Source organism: Macrobrachium nipponense, chromosome 2 (assembly GCF_015104395.2).
Source record: "Macrobrachium nipponense isolate FS-2020 chromosome 2, ASM1510439v2, whole genome shotgun sequence".
NCBI lineage: Eukaryota > Metazoa > Arthropoda > Malacostraca > Decapoda > Palaemonidae > Macrobrachium > Macrobrachium nipponense.
In genome coordinates this window covers 70,768,820-70,792,037 of record NC_087201.1, presented here as the reverse complement: position 1 = coordinate 70,792,037, position 23,218 = coordinate 70,768,820, and the positions used below count along the sequence as shown (strand labels likewise).

General features: G+C 36.4%; 1 protein-coding gene across 1 annotated transcript in view; it reads right to left on the bottom strand.

The window, feature by feature from the left end:
• Window positions 1-7,647: 7,647 nt before the first annotated feature.
• The window catches only part of LOC135220658 (carnitine O-palmitoyltransferase 1, liver isoform-like), a 485,885-nt gene continuing 470,314 nt past the window's right edge, over window positions 7,648-23,218 (bottom strand). Inside the window, 1 exon segment of the mRNA XM_064258010.1 lies at window positions 7,648-22,405. Coding sequence (XP_064114080.1) covers window positions 22,328-22,405 — 78 coding nt within the window. The 3' untranslated portion in view covers window positions 7,648-22,327.

Here is a 23,218-nt window from a genome sequence, read left to right as displayed (position 1 = left end):
ACAGGAAGCCATCAGACAGGCATACTTGACTTAATGATTCCACCACCACGTCTGTGCAGGCAAGAGCGCATGACGTTAAGGGTATTGGTTCCTCTTTGGCTTTCAAAGAGAACTTGGCTGTACATAGAGTGCTGAGCACTGGTACTTGGTTATGCCAGTCCACGCGCACCTTCTATCTTAAGGATGTTGCCCACAGATCTGCGGACACGTTTCCCCTGGGTCCTGTGGTGGCTGCCCAACAGGTTAACTCATAGTTGCCCTTAACAGGGCACCTTTGCATCTTGCCTAAGATGATTGTGTGGATGAGAGAATGAGTGAGTTGGCTGGTCTCCTTTCTCTTGTACCTCTCCTTCCTTCAGGCAGTTTAAGGAATAGACATGTCATTCGCTGGACTGGTCTGATACAGGTGAGTAAGGTAGTCATACTGATAGTGTGGTAGCATATGCTCCACTCCTTGGCAATGAGGGGTTGGGAGTAATACAAACCCTGGTGTCTTGGTTTGTTATTGGACAGTCAAAGTTTCTCTTTGGTTCCCTATACAATGGTTCTCCCATATATCGTTGTACGTCACTAATTCCGAGTGGTTAGATATCAATTTATCTAGCTTCTCAACAGGCTTCAGTCACTCCAGAAATCATTTCATTTGGGAGCTGGACTGGTGGGTAGGCCCCCAGCCGGTCTAGGATGTCTTGTACCTCCCTTCAAGTATGAGTCTATCCTATTGTTAAGACCGAAGGTTTGTTCGTGTATGAACAAATGACAAATTTTGTAAGACAATTTGTATCTTTCATAGCTACAAACCTGAAGTCTTAACATTATACTGCCCGCCTCTAGCCGCCCTTCTGTTTGTTAAGTCATGCTGAGTTGGGAAAGACTGGCGTAGCGGCGTGGTCCTTGAACAATCCTCACCTGAGCTACGCGTGCGTTGCTAGATATCACAAGATTCCTTGATTTCATCTGCTTTTTAACCAGATCCAGCTAGGCGCTAGAAATTATCCTATTGTTTAGACCTCAGCTTTGTAGCTATGAAAAATACAAATTGTCTTAGAAAATTTGTCATTTTTCATAGCTAACAAACCTTAGGTCTTAACAGTGAGTGCCCACCTCTAGCCACCCTCTTATGTTTCATCCTGGGTTGGACGAAAGATTAATGCATCACTAGGTTCAAGTGTAGTCAGATTAATTTCCACTTCAACTACGTATTGTATGCCAGATGCCATAGATTCCTTGTATTTACAATTTTTTTTGTTTTTACTGGTTTTCAGCTGGCACTAGAAATTTATCCATCTGTTAAGACCCCAGGTTTGTTAGCTATGAAAAATTTGATTAAAAATTTGTCATTTTTATATGCAGTATACTGCACAATTGAGTTTTTATTTTTATAGTAAACCATGTCAGATAATACCCTACTGAATTTTCATAGCGTGTTTCAGCGTTTATTTACAGTACTGTTCCAATTTACATAGTTGTATATATTGTTTATAAGGGTTGAGGTAATACTGTAGTAGAAAGTTATCACTTGTTTGTTCATATATGAAACAAACCTTCGGTCTTAACAATAGGTTAAATACTTAGCGCCAGCTGGAAACCGGTACAGTAGTTTTAAAAATTGTGTACGCAAGGGACTATTGGCATCTGTGCTTGGTCATGAGTCATGTGGAGCCACCCACATACCCCTCTTTAACTCGTGACCCCACTAGTTATTTTCTTACCGCCTTGAAGAGGGGATGTGCTTTGCTTCCGTCTTTTTTAAAGCCGATTTAGTTTGCCCCCCCCTGTTGTTTTGAATCTTGTTGCATTTGGAATTTCCAGGGTGCTATTGTGAACATTGAGCCTTCTCATGCTTCGAGATTTCATGAATATCACAAGAAGCAGATAAACACCTGGATATTATCTTCAATGGTTTTGACGTCGGGGTACACATTGTGCTGTAGGTCATAGGTGCAGAAACTCTTCAGATACAGTTAATTCACTGCCTGTACTTTGGATTTTCACATACGTCATATGGCTTGCTTGTGAATCCAAAGCTTGGATGTATCAAGATGTGCTCTAGGAAGTAAATTTGACTAATTGTGCTCCTTTCCCTGTGGGGAGAGGTGTGCATCGCCATCTTGTTTTTGTTCCAGATACATGGTCCAGCTGGCGCTAAGTATTTATCCTATTGTTAAGACCTCAGGTTTGTTAGTTATGAAAAATGCAGTGATTAAAAATGTCATTTTTTTTTTTTTTTTCTTACCAAAGGGTGGAAACTGTTAAAAACTTGAGAAATTCTGATGTACATACTCTGAGTCACAGCATTTTCTTTTACTATTTAAAACAAGTTTCTAAGCCTTAACTATTGCTGCCAACTCAAGTAAATACAGAGGCACAGTCTGATAATGTAACTACACAATTCATTCTTGTGGACTGTAACAAATGTACTACATACAATTTTTTCTGACAACCATTCACTAATAGTTTCACATGACATTAGATTAAATGAGCTAGTTAATGACATATCTCGGGCAGAAAATTCAGGAGTTAACCATCCACATATGCAATATTGGATCATACCAGGAATGATTGTGCCCAAAATCCTGGTTCAATGAATTTAGAATGAACTTCAATGAGATTGTTCTTTAAAATATGTCATTAATATGCTCATTTAATGTAATTTGGAAAGGCTTAGATGACCTTGGCCCTATGAATCTCCGTGCATGACCAGTCTTTCCTAAGACATTTTGGAAATGGTAATTCTTTAGTAGCAACGTAAATGCTGATGTTTTAAATGCACATGTACTAATATCCGTTGAAGAAGATGCACTTGACAGTTATACTTAAAGCCGAGACCTACTTATAGGATTGAACTTATTATACTAATTAAGCCTAGATGTGACATTTTCAATAAATTTGCATTTTTCATAGCTAACAAACCTGAGGTCTTAACAATAGGATAATCTTCTAGTGCCAGCTGGAAACTGATTACAAAAAAATAAAAAAATTGTAAAGCAAGGAACCTGTGGCATCTGGCAACTCGTATATACAAGGTGGAAGCTTGTATATACAATTTGTTCTAAAGACCTATTGTGCACAGATTGGGATGAAACTGAATGGAAAACCTTGAATTCTCATTTAGATAAGTTAGCAAGGGATAGGAAAAGGAGGGCGGCTCTTAGAACCAAAGGCTTTCCTTCTGTAGGAGAGTGAATTTCCTTCTGCTCAACCCCCTATATCGTCCCATTTTCAGCCCTCCTTCTCCAGGCTTCAGTGTTTCCAAGCCCAACACCATTGCCAGCCTCGATAGTAAGTTTGAGAAAATATTTTATTTTCTTGCCAAGACGATAGTAGATCTTGGCTCGTCTTTCAGTAGTTTGTGGAGAGAGGGCCTATCAAAAGTGCGGTTATTAGTGATAGTGTTTTGTTATCTGAGGAGGTGGCTGTTCGGCCCACCAGTTCTCCTAGACGAAGGTCACTGTCCCGCTCCCCCGCACTGGGGAGAAGACATACCGGAAGTCCAAGGGAGGCATGAGGGGGTTGCCCCCTCCGTCGCACCTGTTGGAAGTTCACAGGGAGCGATAGAGCACCACTGGAAAGGTGTCTCATTTAGTGCTTCACGTCTGTCATCGGATTCGTCAGTGGCGTCGCCAGAAAAGACAGATGGCGCAGATTGTCAGCCTCTAGGCTGCTAAAAAGACATTCTTTGATCTCTGACAGCTCTCTGCCTCCTGTTAAGAAATTCACAGTTGCCTAGTCGTCAGTTTTTGGCTGCCAGGCGTTCTCCATTGTCCGAACGCCCATCACAGCAAGAATTCGTAGTGATTACTGACGTACATCGCTCAGCTTCTCCGTGTCCAGTAGCGCCTGTATTGGACCAGGTAGCGCCCATGGCAGACCAAGTAGCTTCTGCACCCGAGCGCCCGACTCCCCTCTCTGGCAGCTCGACACACTGCTTCTCGCTTGGTGCCGGTGACGACCCATTTGGCGCCTGCTCTTGGAAGATTGATGGCCTCTTCTATTGACTTGGCTCCCGCCTCGACTTGCTCGGCGCCCGGATTTACACCCAACCTGGGGTATTCTACGCCAGTGGCTACAGTATCAGTTATGGACTTTACTCCTGATTCTACTTTGGCTTATGTAGAGGAGTCTTTGGCTCCTCTTAAACCTAAGCTGGATGAGCTTATGAGTTTCATGAAAAAGGAAGCTTTTTCAGACAATAAAGAGAAGGTGTTCTCTCCTATTTCATCGGAGGACAAAGCAGTAGAGCAAGAGACCCAACCTCATTCTGCTTACGCTTCTCTATTGGCACTATTCTTGGAGGATTATTCAGATTTCTTCTCCAGGGAAGACAGCGGCTCCTGCCTCCACTTTTCTCATGAGGAAAGCACCAATAGAAGAACTTCTTCAGGTGGTTATGTTTGTTTGTATGGTGTTTTTACGTTGCATGGAACCAGTGGTTGTTCAGCAATGGGACCAACGGCTTTATGTGACTTCTGAACCCCGTCGAGAGTGAACTTCTATCACCTCAAATACAAAAATCTCACTCCTCAATGGAATGGCTGAGAATCGAACTGGCAGCCACCGAGGTGGCATGCCAACACCATACCAACCACGCCACCGAGACGCTTTCAGATGGTTTAGTCCTTCGCTTCTAAGATAGCATTACAAGAGGTGGAAGATTGGTTGGCTATTAAGAGGGATCTTGGCAAGTCTATGTTCGCGTTTCCTCCATCGAAGCTTGTTAAGAAACACTACAGGTACTACGTAACAGGTGAGACTTCTTCCCTGGAAGTATCTGCCTCCGCCCAGGGAGATTTCTCAGCCTTATTGGACTCGGCTAGACGTTTAGCGTTTAGAGCGGCCAAAGTATTTTCCACTTCACCAGAGATAGAACATTTGGTGAGGAACATTTTCAAGATTTTGAAGGTGTTTAGTTTCTTAGACTGGACGGTGGGTGCTTTGGCAATGAAGATAGAAAGCTGTTCTTTGTTGCAAGAAGACCTGTCAGCCAATTGGTTGTGGGTGCTTTCATGTGCTGAAAGGCAATAAGAGATGCTTCCAGCGAAGTAGCTTCTCTTTTCGCTATGGGCCTCCTCGCCTCAGTGGTGTGGTTGGTATGGTATTAGTGTCCGACCTCGGTGGTCGCGGGTTTGATTCTTGGCCATTCCATTGAGGAGTGAGAGATGTGTATTTCTGGTGATAGAAGTTCACTCTCGACGTGGTTCGGAAGTCACATAAAGCCATTGGTCCCGTTGCTGAATAACCACTGGTTCCATGCAACGTAAAAGCACCATACAAACAAGCTATGGGCCTCCTGAAGAAGAGGGAGCTGTGGTGCTCTTTTGCCTCTAAGGGAGTTACGTCCATGCAGAAGTCCGCACTGTTGTTTTCTCCTTTGGACAAGATATATCTTTTTCTGCAATCAATGGTAAAAGACATTCTGATAGATCTTTAGAATGACAGATTTGTTGACTCAGTCAGCAAAGAAACAGAAGGAGCCAGTATCCTCGGCTTACAAGTAGGTCTCTCCTCTTCAGCCTCGCCCCTTTATTGGAGGCAGATCCGGTCATCAATCTAGGCCTAGATCAAACTTGCGGCCAGGCTACGGATCAGTTAGGAAGAACAGTAATAAAACTTCCAACAAGCAATGAGTAGTGCGTCTCCCGTGTTCCCTTAGGAGCAAGGCTCCATTATTTGTGGAGGGAATGGAGCAAGAGGTGTGGATCCTTGGGTGGTTCAAGTGTTAAGGGAAGGCTATTTAATCCCTCTCCTACAAAAACCGCAGTTGTCCAGTTTTCCGTTAACGTTAACAGTGTACTCGGCAGGATCCGAGAGGCGTTAGCCCTCTCGAGAGGTTCAATCTCTTCTCCACAAAAGAGCAGTAGAATTAGAAGTAGATCATGCCTCAGAGGGTTTCTACAACCGACTTTGTTGTCCCTAAATCATTGGGGGGCTGGAGGCCTGTCCTAGACATCAGCGCACTCAATCAACATATTGTAAAAATGAAGTTTTGAATGGAGACAAATGTCTCTATCCTAGCTTCTCTTCATCCAGAGGATTGGATGGCGACTTTGGGTATGGAAGATGCATACGTACTTCCATATCCCCCATACACCCAGAGTCAAGGAAACTTCTCAGATTTGTGTTTGAAGACAAGGTATATAAATTCAGAGCCCTATGTTTCGGTCTGACAAATGCGACCCAAGTTTTCACAAGGGTCTTGGCCCCTCTAGCAAAGTGGCTGCATTTGATGGGGATAAACGCCTTTTTTTACCTAGAAGACTGGCTCCTACGCTCTTCCTCAAAGGAACAGTGCCCGGGGACTGCTTGTATCCCCCATCCTAATCATATCATGAGCAAACCGGACAGAATGCCAAGAGCTCTATTCCTAGAACCAGGTCGCCCTGGAATGTGTGGTCCAGCTCCACAGAACAGTTCCACCTGAAAAACAGGTCCGAACATTGTCAGGTACGTGAAGAATCTACCACAATTCTCACTATTTAGCTTTGGATTTGACTTTACTCCAAGCTATATGTTTTCTTATGTATTAGATTTGGAAAATTTTGACAAAAGTGGAAGAATCCACAAATGTTAACCCAAAAATATATGGTACATGGGACTCTTAGGTTTGAACCTAGGAAAAAATTCCTGAGGTTCAAGAGCCTCCTCATCACGTCAAGGCGGTCCCAAAATGAGGGGGCTTCATGTTGAAGCAAGTGGTGAAGAGGTCTAACATGGGTCTTCTCCAAAGGTGAAATAGCCTGTCCACTACATCCTGATACAGAGAACACTCTGTATCTGGGACTTGACTCTGACGACTTAGCTTGTCAGCCACCACATTCCTCCTGCCTTGAATATACCTGGCCATAAGCTCCATTTTGTCGATTGTCCACTGGTGCATCTTGACTGTCAACGAGTGGACCTGGGGGAAGGAAGTAGTAGTCTTCCCCAACAAACAATTCTGGGACCATGAAAGAGGTCCAACATGTCTTTCCAAGTAGACAGAAAAGATAATAGGATAACCCAAGGGGATGTCATATGACAAAATGCTCAGCAGATACATTCTAAATATCCTACTGTCAAATTGTGTATTTCCAAAGTAATTGCCATGTAGATGGGGTGGGGGGGAGATGTCATATGAGGTGATTCCTTATGACAACATGCGTTCAGTACACTACTCATCGGAGATGTCCTACAATGATAGGGCACACCCCCACCCAGATTTCTGGGCCTTCAATTTCATGGCATCAATGACTTGATCCTTTTAGTTTATAAACAAATTTATCTTCCTTTTCATCAGGTGAAAGACAACAGCCACAGATGTTGAAAATTGTATAGGTGGTAGCCTCTCAAGGGCTCCTATACATAGTTCGCAAAAACATTGTGTATGGGCTTTTCTGAATGTAGAGTTTCGTGGTCTGAACACTCTCAGCAGCAATTTGTCACCTAGTCTGTTGTACACAGGTCGTGCAGTGTATGTGTTTGTTTGTCTGCCAATATCTTCAGTATCTCACAACCCTTGACATCTCTTCTAGAGATGATGCCATGTCTTCCCAAGACAAAATCTTTGTTCAGACGGAAATTGGTGCATATATTGTTCATGCTGTGTGTGTAATGGGGCCTTAATGATGCTGCCCACAACAAAATAGACTCCAGGAAAAGTAAAGAAAATTAATTTATAAACTATTTTTATTTACCACATTCAACTTCAATAGACCTGGTTTTTCTACAAAAATGTGTATCTGTGACAAAAATAAAACTGACTGCACTGTTACTTCTGGCAATTGCATTGATGAAGAGGCACCTAGTGAAAATACCTGATACAGCACTATTAATCACTGAGTACAAGTTGTAAACTGTAGCTGTAAAACTTTTTGAGCAGCAGAGAAAATGGCCACAAGCTTACAATTTTAGTATATATCAGGTAAACAGTCATTGTTGGAAAAGAGTATGATACAAGTCATTATTGGAAAAGAGTATGGTACACTTGTTTTAATAGTAATTACAGATCAAGAAAAACTGATAACTATTACATGCTTTAATAATGCTACCATTTGTGCAAAATAGCTGCAATTCATCCTTTGGATTATGCTACCCTCAAACTAAGCAAAGGATGATTTTCAAAACAATAGATTATGCTACCCTGAAACTAAGCAAAGAATGATTTTCAAAACTATTTCCTCTGTAAGCTGTTGTGTATATATGTGCTAGATTACAGTTGTACACTTTACTGTACATTTACTGAATTGTGAGAACAATTCCAGATTTGCCAGGCTTTTCAAATTCTTGTGCATTAAGACAACTGATGCACTATAAACTTCCTTGAAAAATTTTGATAAATAGCAGCCTTAAATGCTACTAGTTTACAATCAAAATGACACATAACATGAAATATAATGTTTGGCAAAGCATTAGTAATATCTTGGGCAATTTAAACAAATATATGATTACATTAAACAATTCACAGAATGCAGTCTACATAATGATATCCACAAATATTTTACACAATCACAAAGTTCAAGTTATCTACAGTTACTTTAAGAATTAAAGCAGAACATCATGTTAAGCTACCAGTTACATGGTAAATTTAACATTTGTTTCTTGAATAACTGTTCAGTGAATTTATTACCTATGAAGCAAGTTTCTATTGCAATGGTTACCCATGTGCAATCTACTGGTTTGGTTAAAAATATCTTGCAATAATTACATATAGCTAGTAAACTGCCGAGTTAGCATTGTTTTTTATTTTAGTGTTTAGTTTTGAAAAAGATCATTATCAGTATTTTTAACCAGACCAAAGAGTTTAAGGCAGTGTCAAAGGAGCACATTTTCCATAATGGCTTAGCATCTTGCCACCAAGCTTTTGCAAAGTAGTCAATAATGGATTGATCCATTAATGTAAAATAGCCTAAACTGTTGGCTGACACTGAGTCATCTGTGTTCTTGCTTGTCCATAATTACTGTAATCAACATGCATTCCCTAAATTATACACAATATAAAAACTATACGTATTTTACTTTTGGCATAAGGAGTTTGGTGGGAAGATGCTAAAGTATGTTGGAAAAAGTATTCATGTGCCACCATCTATAGAGGGTGAGGCTGAATGATCACCGAGGTTTAAAGAAAACTTTTAGATTGGTAAAAAGGATTAGACCTGATCACTTTATAATATTAAGATGCCAAGTCTTGGGTAACAGTAAGGTTGCAATAAAGAAAATTGAATTGTTATGCTGTCCCATATTAGTAATTACAATTACATATACTAATAAGATTTTCTATCATTGAAAAATGTCCCATATAAATATTTCCATAATTAAAAGTAATCCTCATTTATGTGAAAAGATAACCTGTATTCATATAAAGAAAAAGTTAACTATTACAGAAATAATTCTGTTTTTATTAACACAACCAAGTAAAAATATTTAGCTTTTACCAGATCTTTTATAAAAATTAATGTATTACAAACCAAATAGTAAATGAAAAGAAAGTTGAATTAGAATGACTTCAATGTTCAACTTTTAAAAAAGCCTGACCTAGAGTAATTGGCTTTCTATTAATTATGCTCATTTCAATAAAAATGTAAATGCACAATTATTAATTATATACTATAATGGAATAGCCCTTTAAAAGTGGAATAGGTCAAAATGATAGCTACAGCCAAAGATCACTTGTTCCTGCAAAAAGCTCTTGGTATAGTACACCTTATACTTGAAGCTATTGATGATTATGAATTTAATCAGAACGTTTCATGCATTACATAAAAACTACAATTGCCAACTTTTGACCATGCCATTCAGATGTACGAATACAGTAGTATTTGCTGTAATGTCAGAGCTTTTCTAAAAACATTTAATAGTATATAAAAAAAAATTTTAGTATAAAAATTTTTTTTTTATTTGGTTTGTTTCCATAAAAGTAGGGAAGTATATAAAGTATTTAGAATTGAGAAAATTAGCCTTTTAGTTGCAAATGTGCAATCTTTTGTTAGGAACCACCCTGTGGTAAGGGTAAGAATACTACCACCGTAGGTCCTGCGTGTCGTAAAAGGCAACTAAAAGGACAGCTGCTGCATTGCAGCCATACTTTTTTTAGTAAAAGGCTAGGCCCACCGCCAATAACTGTGGAAACGGCTGCCTTGCTGGTGGACTCTTTAGTCAATAACTGTGGTTAATGACAGCGAGGGCATGCAGTCGTAAAAACCCCTTTGCCAAGTAATAAACCATGCCTGATGTTGTAAGGAAAGGTGCATCAGGCAACCGACCCCTTAGTGTAGGGATAACGGTGGAAAAAGATTCTTTTGTTAGGAAGCAGAATTTTAAAATTCATGTTTCCCATGAAAATATAACCTCTGCTGCCTTGACAGACTTGATTTTTGTTATTCACACACAAACAGCTGAATTAAATGAGTTGTTCCTAACCTTCATAGGCTAAGTGCACTGTTAAATGTATACAGTGTACTGCATGTAGTATATGTATGTAGTACATTTTTAAAATTCAATTACAAGCAAATTATTCTAATCTACTGTGAATTTAATATTAACTGGTTTCTTGTGTCTTAATATTTGAAAATATGAAGAGATCAAGCACCTAACAGTATATTGACAAATTATTGTATGACTACATAGCCACATGTTAACACCAAAGTACCAGACCATCATGGTAGAAATGGGTTTGATTTTGAATCAAAGTAAAAAACCTGAATACAATAGGAACATTACTACAGTCAAACTTCTCACACTCCTCATGCCTGTATGGATAAGTCTACTGATACCCACATACAAACAATAAGGTAGGAACAGTCATATATAGCTCACTTTGGTTGTTTAATTATTCCCAAGGTATTCAGTGTTGATGGGTTATCAGTGGCTTATACTAAAGTAAGTGATATATCCATGGGAAGCTGAAGGTGTAAGCCACTGGGATTCATAAAATACCATCCCAACTATGGTAATATCACCTACAGGATCTAACATTATCATAATTTTAAAAATTTGTAACAGGCAGTATCAGGATGGCGTTAAGTGAATAAAACTACTATTGCCAGTGGAATTATACTCACCACCTCTAATAGCCATGGGTCTAGAAACATATATTGCTGTCCCAATTAGGTCAGCACCTTGGTAGCAATGATAGTATTGCCTTTTTGTTTATTTGTATGGTGTTTACGCTGCATGGAACCAGTGGTTATTCAGCAACGGAACCAACGGCTTTATGCGACTTCCGAACCACGCCGAGAAATAACTAATATCACCAGAAATACACCATCTCTGATCATCTCTGATGCCTCAATGGAATGGCTGAGAATCGAACTTGTAGCCACCAAGGTGGCAGGCAGGCCAACGACGCCACTGAGGCACTTGTTTTGCCCTTTTCACAATGTTGCAGAGGTTTAGATGTTCCAAGCCCTCTACAACTGCTAGGTTGGATGCCCACTGCAATTCTGCAGAGATTTTTTCATTCTTATCACATCCTAGGTGCTATTTTCCAGGATTATGTGAATGCCCATGTCCACAACTTACATTCAGATTGTTGATAAGCAGGTAAAGATTTTAATCTTTGAGAGTCAATTTCCAACAAAGTAGTATGGAGGTTATGCATATGTATCAGCAATCACCTAATCTCAATTTTCAGCCAATGTCATATTTAAGACTACGGGAGGACCACACTGGTAACCCCAGAAATTGGGAGGAGGCACTAAAAGTCCTTGAGGAACATTCATCACTGAACATGTTATCTTTCTCAAACAAGGATATTTGAATAGAACCTATACATAGCCACACCATGGGTTAATGGTTCGAATCATGAGGTCTGCATATCTCAGCACTGACTGTCAAATTGGGAATAAGCTAGCAGAAAAGAGAAAATTTGAAATTAGAATTATTCAAGTTTTACATTTTAGTAACCTTTCAATAAATTAATAGTTGGAGATCCAAGGGGGTTACAGATTTCTGTGAAGTAAAAATAAATTCCTTGATAACCTTGTCTGGTTAATGTAAACACATTAAGTAAATACTGGTACTGTATTTACTGATACAGAAGTATAACTACAATATTTACCTGAAATACACCGATGAACATCACTTAAGGAAGCAATACGCCTCACACAAGACCTGTACCAATAGGTTAGCCTGCCAGAAATTGTATTCGCAATCATGTCTGTACTATCAGCTAAAGTAAATATAGATAGCATTTTAAACAAATTTTAAGTAATGCTGTGTACCTATAACAAAGTAAAAAAATGCAGCCAGATTAAAAAATACATGCACCATATGATAAACTGCAAGACTACATGTAGCTTTGTATTTTACCAGTTTTCTGGAGTAAGTTAACCTATTACAAATCAGCAAACAGACTAACATTTTTTCCTAACACTAATGTTACTTAACCTGTGCAATAACTTACTATCTTGCATTCCAAACAAAATTCATGAATGTCTGCAGCTTTGCCTTGGCATGGACATGGACAGTGTTTCCAAAGTTTGTCTGCAGCACACTTTAATCTCAACAATGAAAATAAATAGGAAGATGGTTAAATATTTCCAACTTAAGTCTTGAAGAGTAAGGATTTCTGCTGCTTGGCAGGTGTACTGCTATAAGTGCACACAAACGGCACAAAACAGAAAAATATCAATGAACAAAGCATTGGTTATGCTAATAAAAAATGCTGAATTAATGTTCTTACCATCTCATAGGGTTGGCCAAAAGTGTGGTTACTGATGAACTACAGAAAATATTTGACATTTTGCAACTCCTTAAGCACATCCACAAATTCAATACCACTTTGATCATGTTAAAAGTCCAAAGGACAAAACTCGATGTTGCAGATGTCCCATTTCCCTCCTGCAATGCCCTGAGGTCAAATCAGCATTCATCCTAACCAGTGTTCAGTGCACTGCACCTAATACTATAGGTTTTCTTAGCACATCTGCCATTTTGTTATGGAAAAAATAAATATTTAGATGATCTTGTAAGACTTAATTAACTTAAATAACAATCAATATGTTCCTTTATGACTGTTAATACAGATATTGAAGTCAATTTTACTAGCAGAAGAAAGTAATTCCAACTAGACCCTCGATAATTTAGGAGATGTAGTGACATTTGTCACTGTCTATTGGGATACTAATAGGAGGTGACCTAAATAATGACAAAGGAATGAACAGATCTGGTCTTAAGGATGTAATGGGTGGACATAAGCTGGAAGACAGAATTATGAGGGAGATGCAGATGCAGTTTTGGAAGAGAGATGTAAATAACATTCCAGAGTGGAGGATCTGAAAAGTAGACTGACGGTAATAATGAAAAGTATGGATTTACAAAGTAACTCCTTTTTAATAGTAAGGGCAAAATAACTGTGAAAACAAGAGCTAATCAAACGTATAAACTGGTAAATGAAGTAAAAGAAAGCATATGCTTAATATCAAGGCAATGACAGCCTCTCAAGAAGATGAAAAATCCCTCAACCCCTCTGAAATAATCCATACTGCAATGTGAAAATACTTCAAGAATGAGGACAATCAACAGGACTGTTCATCGCCAATCCCTCTCCCCTTGCTAGAGAGAGGGTAGGAGTTGCATCTAATAATCTAGAGAGATAGATTACAAGACAGTATCCTCAGTCATCTAGTACACCTGCATGCACATGTTCAGCACGTGACAGCTTTCTAATCGTTACTTAGAAGTGGATAAAAGAGAGGGTAGGATGTGAGATGCCTTCTGTCCTCAGGAGCTGGGTGAGGTGAGCTAAAAGACTGTTGAGAAGCCACCTCAGAACCCAAGGAAAAAAGGAGTCAAGGATCTATGGGCAATTGGCCCTAAGGTAAAAAGGAGGCAAATGTGGTCTGTCGTGAGCGCATTCCTGTCCTTAGTACCTATCCAGCAGTGTTTTCCTCTTGAATGCTAAGGGGTTACCAATGGCCCTGACCTTATCAAACCTCACCTGGAACACGTTTTCTCCCACATCAGCTGTGGAGTATGTCCGTTGATAATTACACAAGTCAAAAGAAATGTAGCTCTTGGACACCACTTCTTGGCCAAGCTGGAACTAATAATATGTTGCCGGCACCTAGCTTGGAGGTGGAGTCCTTAAGTGGTAACATTAAAGGACTTTAGGCAATTGGTAGCCTTTTGAGGTCCTTAGAAATGGAATGCTCATATACTGTTGATCACCTGGTGAATCCAACAGAACAATGAGAAGTCATAAGTCAAAGACTTGAATCGTAGATCAAAAGACATCTTCTACACGCCAACAGTATCTGGAGTTCCCAGGTCACTTATCCAAGTACTGACTAGACTCAACGTTGCTAACCATGGATATGAAAGACATCTCCCCTCCTATATAAAGACCAGGTTTTTTGTTTAGGAAAAATACAAATTAGTATTTAAAAATGTGTTACTTTTATTATTTTAGTGCTTGGCCTTGAGCCTAAATTTGATATTCCATTCCATTTATTATTTTAATACGTACATAGTTTTTCTTTACTAGGTTACTTGAAGTAAAGTGCCACTTATTAGTGCATTACATAACTATACGTGTACATATACTTTATAGTTATGCTTACCTTGTATTTTTACATATAGTGCTTTGCTTATATATCATCTTTATACAATATGTAATATGATTGGTTATTAATAATAAAATTTTCATATATTTCAAGTGATTGAATGATACTTAAGTCACTTATGTTTCCTACTCATAACTGCTCACACTTCTGGGTATTAAAAGCAGCCAGTGTGATGGATGAGATAAGGTTTGCACTTATTTTTTGTACATCCATGGCCTCTGTTGAATAATTCGCATTTAATACAAATCTGAAAGTTAGAAAGGTATGGTGGATGCATGTGGTAGGAAAGATTCAGCACTGGTAAAATCTACTAAAAACCTCTTCATAGTCACAAGTCCAAATTTTCATGATAGCTTTTCATATGTCATATGTGTATACCTGTTCATAAAGTTAGAGAAAATGATATAGTCATGCTTCTAACAAAATTATAATGTGTCAATAATAGCCACAATATCCACTTAATTTCTTCATACTTTAGATGTCAGAAAGTTGAAAGGAAAGTGTTGCCATTACTATACGGTGGTCCCCCCGTATTCGTGGGGATGCGTACCAGACCCCGCCCCCATGAATAGTTAGAACCCGCAAATGTTTGGAACCCCTATAAAAAGGCTAAAAACAGCCTATTTTGTTAGTTAAAACTCAAGAAAAACCACTAAAAATTTTCATACTTGGTTTTTTAATAGTTTCATCACAAAAATTGCATTTTATGATGAAATTGATAAAAAAAAAACCAGGAATTTGTGGGATTTTTCATAGAAAAATACCGCAAATGCGCGAATTTTCCGCGAATAATGCGGGGAAACGTTCCCGAGAGAAATCCGCGAATGTGTGAGTTCGCGAATACGAGGGCCCCACTGTACATACATTCAGGGTGTCCCATGATGATGGGACACATCATATTGTTAGCTCTCATGAACATGGTCATTTTTATCTACATTGAAAATGTGTATTTTAATGTATATACTACTGTGGAGCCAACATATTAACAAGTATCTGATTTCTTTTTGCAGATAGCGGACCCCATATGTCATGGACTCCAACAGAAATTGCATATAGTGGGAGCATACTTCACCTAAGCTTCATCATTGCAGGACAAAGGAAATTTTGACAGCATTTTGGAAAGTGTCAGGTATCATCCTGAAAGGTGATCCTGTGTTGGTACAAACTTTCATTTGTAAAAAAATCCATGAGTCAACCTCAAATATCTCACAGAGCAGAAAACTGTAGACATGAGGAGAAGGCCACTGAACATGTGGCAAAGGCCAATAAACAAAGCCTGATGAAGTCCAGGTGTTGATTGGCTCAACAGGTAAATGTTTTGTGTAACAGTGGTCAATGAACTCTTGTCCTTTCAGCTACGTAATAAATATATTTTGTACACAAGTTTCATATATATTATCCAAGATGAATGCATTCATAATGTGTTCCATCAATATGGGACACCCTGTATCTAAGGTGAAATGCTTACAGAAACACTGAATAATAACTTTGCAAATGATGGCTGGACGGATTACCATTTCTAAGGTGATTTATCTAACCTGACTCTTATGATTCAAGCAAGCACTTTATAAGTTCACAAACAATCTTGCTAGTACATCAGTTTCTTGCAATATGTAATATATATTGGTAATGATTAAGCTTGGTACAACTAGTTCAGTGTTCCACATCTGATTATGTATTTTTCCAATATACGTACTTTGTACAGCAGTATGTTGTACGTGCTACACACAGACTGGATTTCAAAGAACAAATCCATTTACCAGACTTCTTTTTCATGATTATTTAGATTTAATTTCCATTCTGCTGACAATGAAAAGCTTTGTTCACTTGAAATCTTAAATACTATTGCTTAGGTAAATGATTAAGTAGCATAATCACAAAAATGAGATAAAAATTCCTCTGGGAAAAAGTTTGAAGTTCTACTTTCAATTACTCAGCAGGTGCAAGAGGAGCTGCAATATTTTAGTCAAGTACAATACAAAAAATTTACTTAAATTTGGGTAACTAAAAAAATACTCGTTTTCATGAAAAAAATATTTACATACATTACTCCGCATATCACTTGACCGAAATTTTGATAATACTGTTCATACTATGAACACCTGACAAACAATTAACTAATTCTGTTCAATGTGTCAAAACTAATCATGTAAAAAAATAACACCAAGAGTTAGCTGCATAGCAGAAGCATAATAATCCGGAAGAATGAAAATATGGACGGAGAGGTAACCCAAATGAATCAATGGTTTTATGCTTATAAAGACAATTCTTGAGGATATTTAATTTGCTAAAAATTTCCTGTACATACAGCCAAACAGTAATGTATGAAAATTATTTTCTCAGGACTCAACCTCCATACGTAAAATACCACTACTACTACTACTACTCTAGAATCAAAACTGAGAAAGTAGTAAGCTTTTTTCCATACCAAACTATCTGTTAATCTTAACCATCACCCCAAGAAACACATGAAATACTACAGCATTAAGGCATAGGTATAAACCTATCATATTTGATGTCATATAGGACTTCTTGTCTTCTACATTTCACAAAATTAGCCCTGAATTTTACGTGAGAAAGAAGGCTCATGTAAGATATCGCCTTTCTAAAAGTCTTGCAAAGCATCAAAACTGTCAGTTAATCATATCTTAAAATCATAAAATCATTATTATCTATTTCATGGAAATGAGTAATGATCATTCTGAAGATGACTATACACAGGAAAGCTCATATTCCTATATAGAAGTTGCAATTTGCCTACACAGTACATACTGTATACAAATAAAGTTACTGTAACCACAGTACAGCAAAATATGTTGTGTCACTATCAGTATCTATGCTGATATGGTTACATAGTTTTCCTTTGAAGTAATGAAACATAAGAGAGCTCTAAAATGGCTTCTACCTTGCGCCTTACCATCTGGTTCACGTCCTAACCTCTGCCATTTCTTGGTGATTTGTACCTTCAAACTCCCAGCTACTTCCATATACGTATAGTATATTTCTCTGAAAGTCTAATTTCCCCGATCCACCCACATCCTGTCCCCAAAGCATCTCATTTATTGTAATTTAACAGTAAAACTAAATGACTTAGAAAGGAATAAAATGTCTTTTGCTCAACCTCATGTATGTTGGTAATATTGAGAGTTTTTTTTCTACATTATTCACAAACTCTTGCAGAGCATGACTCGTTTCCACAAATTGCACCTCCATGGAGTAGACAAAAATTTGAAAATTAAAAAAATTTTCCATTCTCCTCTGTTGCAATACAACAATTAGACTCATATTTTTAAGCTTTCAATCTGTTAATCAATAATAAAAAATGTGAACCAACTCTATAAGAGAAGCATTAGTTTTTAATAGTTGTGGCCACACAAATTATGAAAACATAAAATTATGTTACATAAATCCTGCTATTTTCTTAACTTTATGTCAAGCACAGTCTAGTAATATTGGGCTGAATGCTGTCCATTGCATTTTAACTTCAATTTACAGCAATACAAAAATGTTACTGGAGTTTCCATTCACCATGTACCTTCTTTTAATCTGACATTCCCTTAAGTTACACATACAGATAACTAAAAAATTAGAAACCTGACTAAAATCTATGATAATATAAACACATAGGTGATAATTACCCTATGATACAGTAGTACTTGTCAGGCTAGAAGATGGAATTAGTCAATGATTCTGAAGTAAATTGCAGAATATGGTTCAAGGCAAGCTCTAAGGCCTCAAAAATGATTCCAAATAAAACTATAAGTTTCCCCTTTAAAAATTCATTACTATCAACATGCTTTCTTAAATTTCAGTCCTATATGGCAACAAATACAATAATTATAAAACATGATAGAAGGATTACCTGATTATCCTGTATAATCACATATAGTGTCACCATGTTTACAACAAAACAGCTATTGGATAAACTGAGGCAGATGTAATAACTAACCAGAAGGCTTCAAAATATGATGAAGCTTATAACAGAAGCAATAGCTTCAATAATAGTACATTTAATAACTATATAAATATGTCTAAATACTAAAAAAAAACTGTACATTAAAGGGACAACAAATTGCTGTTTGCAAAATTATTCTCTTTTAACACACTAATATGAACTAGACTAAAATTGCATTGATTAAAGGTGGCACAAACAATGTTTGTCTTTGCATTGATTAAAGAACATACAAAACTTACCATGTCTCTCAACAAATCAGTAACTGAAATTCCATAAAATTTCCTCAAAATACAAAAAGTTCATTGATATACAGAAGTCTAAACTATGGGTTCACAAGCACTTTGAAAACCATTTATGAAAATCTAATCAGTTATGTGAAGCTCATAAAAAAAAATAATGCAGTACACGAGACAAGAAGTTTTGCTGTTAATGTTACCTTCAGAATGAAGCACAATATAAAAACTTTTGAAAGCTATTATATATTTTTTATATAAACAGAATATACTATATATATATGTAAAGTCAGTAGTAAGGTTAAATAACTTATATTTCTAGCTTTGCACTTTCTCCAGATAATTCAACCAGAAAGTTTGTTTCTATCATGTAACAACACAGACTTTTTACCTGCCTATCTTTTCATGAATTCTTCTTACAGTTCCTTTGACATTAATTATTTTCACAATCCTATCTTTTCATGAATTCTTCTTACAATTCTATTGGCATTAACAATTATTTTAATAAAATCAAACACCTTTTAACATACCAACATACTTCTGTTTAACTTGACAAATATGAACTGATATACATTAGTCACCTATTCAACAAAGAATTTGCTCTATTATTCCTTGGATAAGATAAAAATCCTCTGTAAACAGTAGTATGGTATAATTATGTTTTAAATACTGATAGTTTGTATTTTAAATTATTGCAAAAACATCAGAATATTAATAAAATAGAATATACTGTATTTCAGCAATGTACTTGTGTACCTAAGAAAAAATAAGCTGATGACTAACACCCTCATAAAACATATCCTTTGCTTTTAAATTCATTAAAACCTTATTTGCAAAACTTTATAAAGACTTGACTTTTATGATACCTTCTGTACATAAACTGTATGCCATAATTCTATCCTTAATGTTTTATACATCCTGAAACACTCCTAAATTTCAGTTCTGTAAACATTGCCTTTTTTTTTATTCCTCCCTTCAAGCAAGCTATTCAATGAACTTCATACCAAGTACAAAAACAAAACTGTACTGTGAACCACTGTCAACTTGTGAATTTATGGAGTAAATTTGTGTAGTGTGCACATGATGGCAAATGGGCAGGTGAAATCTGAATTCAATCGCTGCAAATTTTTAGCTTTTTAAAATAACATTCACTATTTTCTATTCATGCAAGCTGATAATGTGGATATAAAAAAAATAATGGCAAAAATATTAATACAACATTTTTAAAAATCCTCACAATTTATCAAGATGTTCAAGTGTATAAACTTAATTCTGATACAGTGTAAAAGTGTACAGATTTATACTTTGCTTATATACTAGGAAGGGGGTTAATTCCAGTGCTAAAGGAATATTTTATTTACATTTATAGAATAAAAAATCCTGTTATATCTAACTGGAAATTATAAGCAGAGTTGCTACTGCTAGATTTCTGATAGAATTATACAAAGTATTATAAAAGAAGGGGATCCCTTCCAGAACAAATGCTTCTCCTGATATCCAGAAAGAAACAACCCTTTCTCTTGGCATCCAGACAAACTCCATCAACTTCAGTTTTGTCAGTTAGCTCCCCTGAAGTAGATGAACCTTCTGAAGTAACACTAAGAGATGCTCATTGCAATGCAATCAAATTGCTTACATAAGTAGTTCATTATCTTACCATCCATATACTGTCATTTCATAAGCAGTCATCAACTTTTATTACAGAAAGAATGAAAGTGGTTAAAGCTAAGGTTTTTTGAGAGTGTCATCACTTATTTCTGAAAGCTAAACAACTGAGTAAATGGTATATTCTACTTTGTTTATTTTTATTGATATCTTGATGTTTATAATTCATAGGAGAAATGGTATCCAAATATTGATAAAATGCACACAGTACTGTATTTTTTAAGGTTAATAAGGGGTTTGCTATCATTCAGAGAATTCCTCAAATATATGGAGAGGCTACTGTATTTTTACAGTATGTACTGTATATAAAGGAAATACATGTGTTAAACTCATATGAATAATGGAAAAAGATACCTATAAGATAAAGTATTAAACATGTCATGACTTTTGACCAAAATTTCAATATTTACATTTTCAATGGAATATATGCAACCTTTGCATCTGCGGCCAATAGTATGTGAAGATGTACTCATAATTGCTGGTATGTTTTGTAGATATAAGAAAAAACTAATCCAAACTGATAATTTCCTTAGATCATAAAACAAATAATAAGTTATCTCCTTAACATTGTGGCCTCTTGTCCTTTGCACTAAAGCATTTGATGTCTATTGTGGTAAATATTAATGTCAGCTATGTGTCACTCTTTGAAATTAATGAAATAGACATTACTTAGACAACGTATCAATCACTTACTGTACAAAGTCCTATAATGAAGAAATCACAAGTGTTCCTGCAGCATAACAATGTTTTGTTTTCCTAAACATATCTTGCCTTAACTAGGAGTTATGAGTTCATTTCACAATAATTTTTACTGGATAACCTAAATTTCTAATCACTTCCAGTGCTGCTATTGGCAAGGGCCACATATAAATCTCCATTAATATCCAAAAAGTTTTTGTCTACATCTTTGAAAGCTTTATTTCTTACAATTGTATGCCTCTGCGAATACTATACTCAGAGCATAGTTCCATATTGTACTTTAACCTCACTACATTTTGTGTTGTCATTAAAATTCTTGTTATACAGTGATATTATAGTACCAATAAACTATTCTATAGCATTACTAACTGATATGAAATTGATATACTCTTTTCTTTTCAAGTCAATAAAATACCTTATGTAAGAAACAGCTCAAGCACAAGACTTCTTTGCACGTCTTATTTTAACAACTGTCTCAACTGCATATATATTTCTTACACAATTTTTAAAACTTAATTTACTGTAAAGTCATTGTTTAACAGGACAAATTGAGCTTTTCAAACCAACATTCATTCCTAAATTAATTTAAAATAGCAATTTGTTAAGCATGAAAATTTCACCAGTTATTACTAAGAATATGACTTAACAACAAAAAAAAAAAAAAAGTCATCTGTCAGATATAAAACCTTAAGATAAAGGTTCCTATGTACTACAGTACTACTGACTGCAAACATCAGAGAAGATTTCACAACAATGATAGAAATACACTTAATTTTAATGAAAAAGTACCATTTCTAAGAATTATGTCTTATAAAAATAACAATGATGACTCTGATTTTATCACAAGGATAAAATTGAATTAAGCAGAAAAGTTTTGAAGTACGTACTCTACAATTCTGAAGTTAAATACCATAAAACCAGAACCATATCATTATGAAGTAGTATGTAAAGTAGTAAAATAAAGTATACTACTGATTAGTCTAAAGTATTGTGTATTAAACTGTTATAAATAGGATAAAATAAAAATAATTTTTACTTTTACATGATACAGTCTGCTAACCCCAAACAGGGAGAAATTAATTAAATGTGACACCAAAAGTCTGATTAAAAACATGAAGTAAACACTGCAGAATGCAATGAATTCTGCTTAAAAATGACTGATTAGCAACCAATGGACTGAGGTGAACATGATCAGTTTTGCAGTTACTACTTCTGTTACCTGGTACAGTATGTATTCACTTTTTCACAGATCTGAAAAGATTCTTCATATCATCTAAGGCTTTCTCAATCTGGCGGGCGAACCGACGTGAGTCCTGCAATTGTCATAAAAATGAACTATATTAATTTCCTGAACTACTTTCTTTGCCTCAACTTTTTGAAACATGAAATTTGAAACCTTCTCTAACTAAAATAGGTTTAAAGGTGACAATGAAAATTTGATAGTTAAATTATTCATTACTAATCTAATTAGAGCAGAAAGTTAATATTCTTGACTTCCATAAAGTTAGGCAATTTTGCAATTTAAAATTGTTGCAAGTTCAAAGAAGCTTCCCCTTTTCTTAGCAATTAACATAAAGTAATAGTACTATGAATTACCTTATTTGAAGGTGTATAAGACCCCCTCAATCTCAGAAGGGATTACTAAATATTAACTTTGTAAATGTGAGCATTTAATATTATCAAAATATACAAATGCAGTATGGCAGAAAAACTTGAACGATACATGCAAACAACAGCAGGAAATCTCTTTAATAATGCTACTGTACTTCACAAGAGAAACAAAACCAGCCTAGGTACAGACATTTTTTTTTTAATTAATCCTCTCCTATGCCTATCACTGATAAGTGATGGTGACAATGAATTTTTTAGCACTTAAATTTGCAAACAAAATGAAAGCAAAAAGCAAAATTTTAAGTTACATTAAGAAATTACTTTCGAGTTCACATGATCTTAGTGGATGTGTATGCCTAGCATAGGGTAATTGGTATGCATTTAACCCTTAAACGCAGAGCCGGTATTTCCAAAAGTGTCTCCCGTATGCCGGCAGCGTTCGCGAGTGAGCGCCGAAGCGGAATTTTTTTTTTTAAAATCACAGCACGCTTAATTTTTAAGATTATGACTCCAAA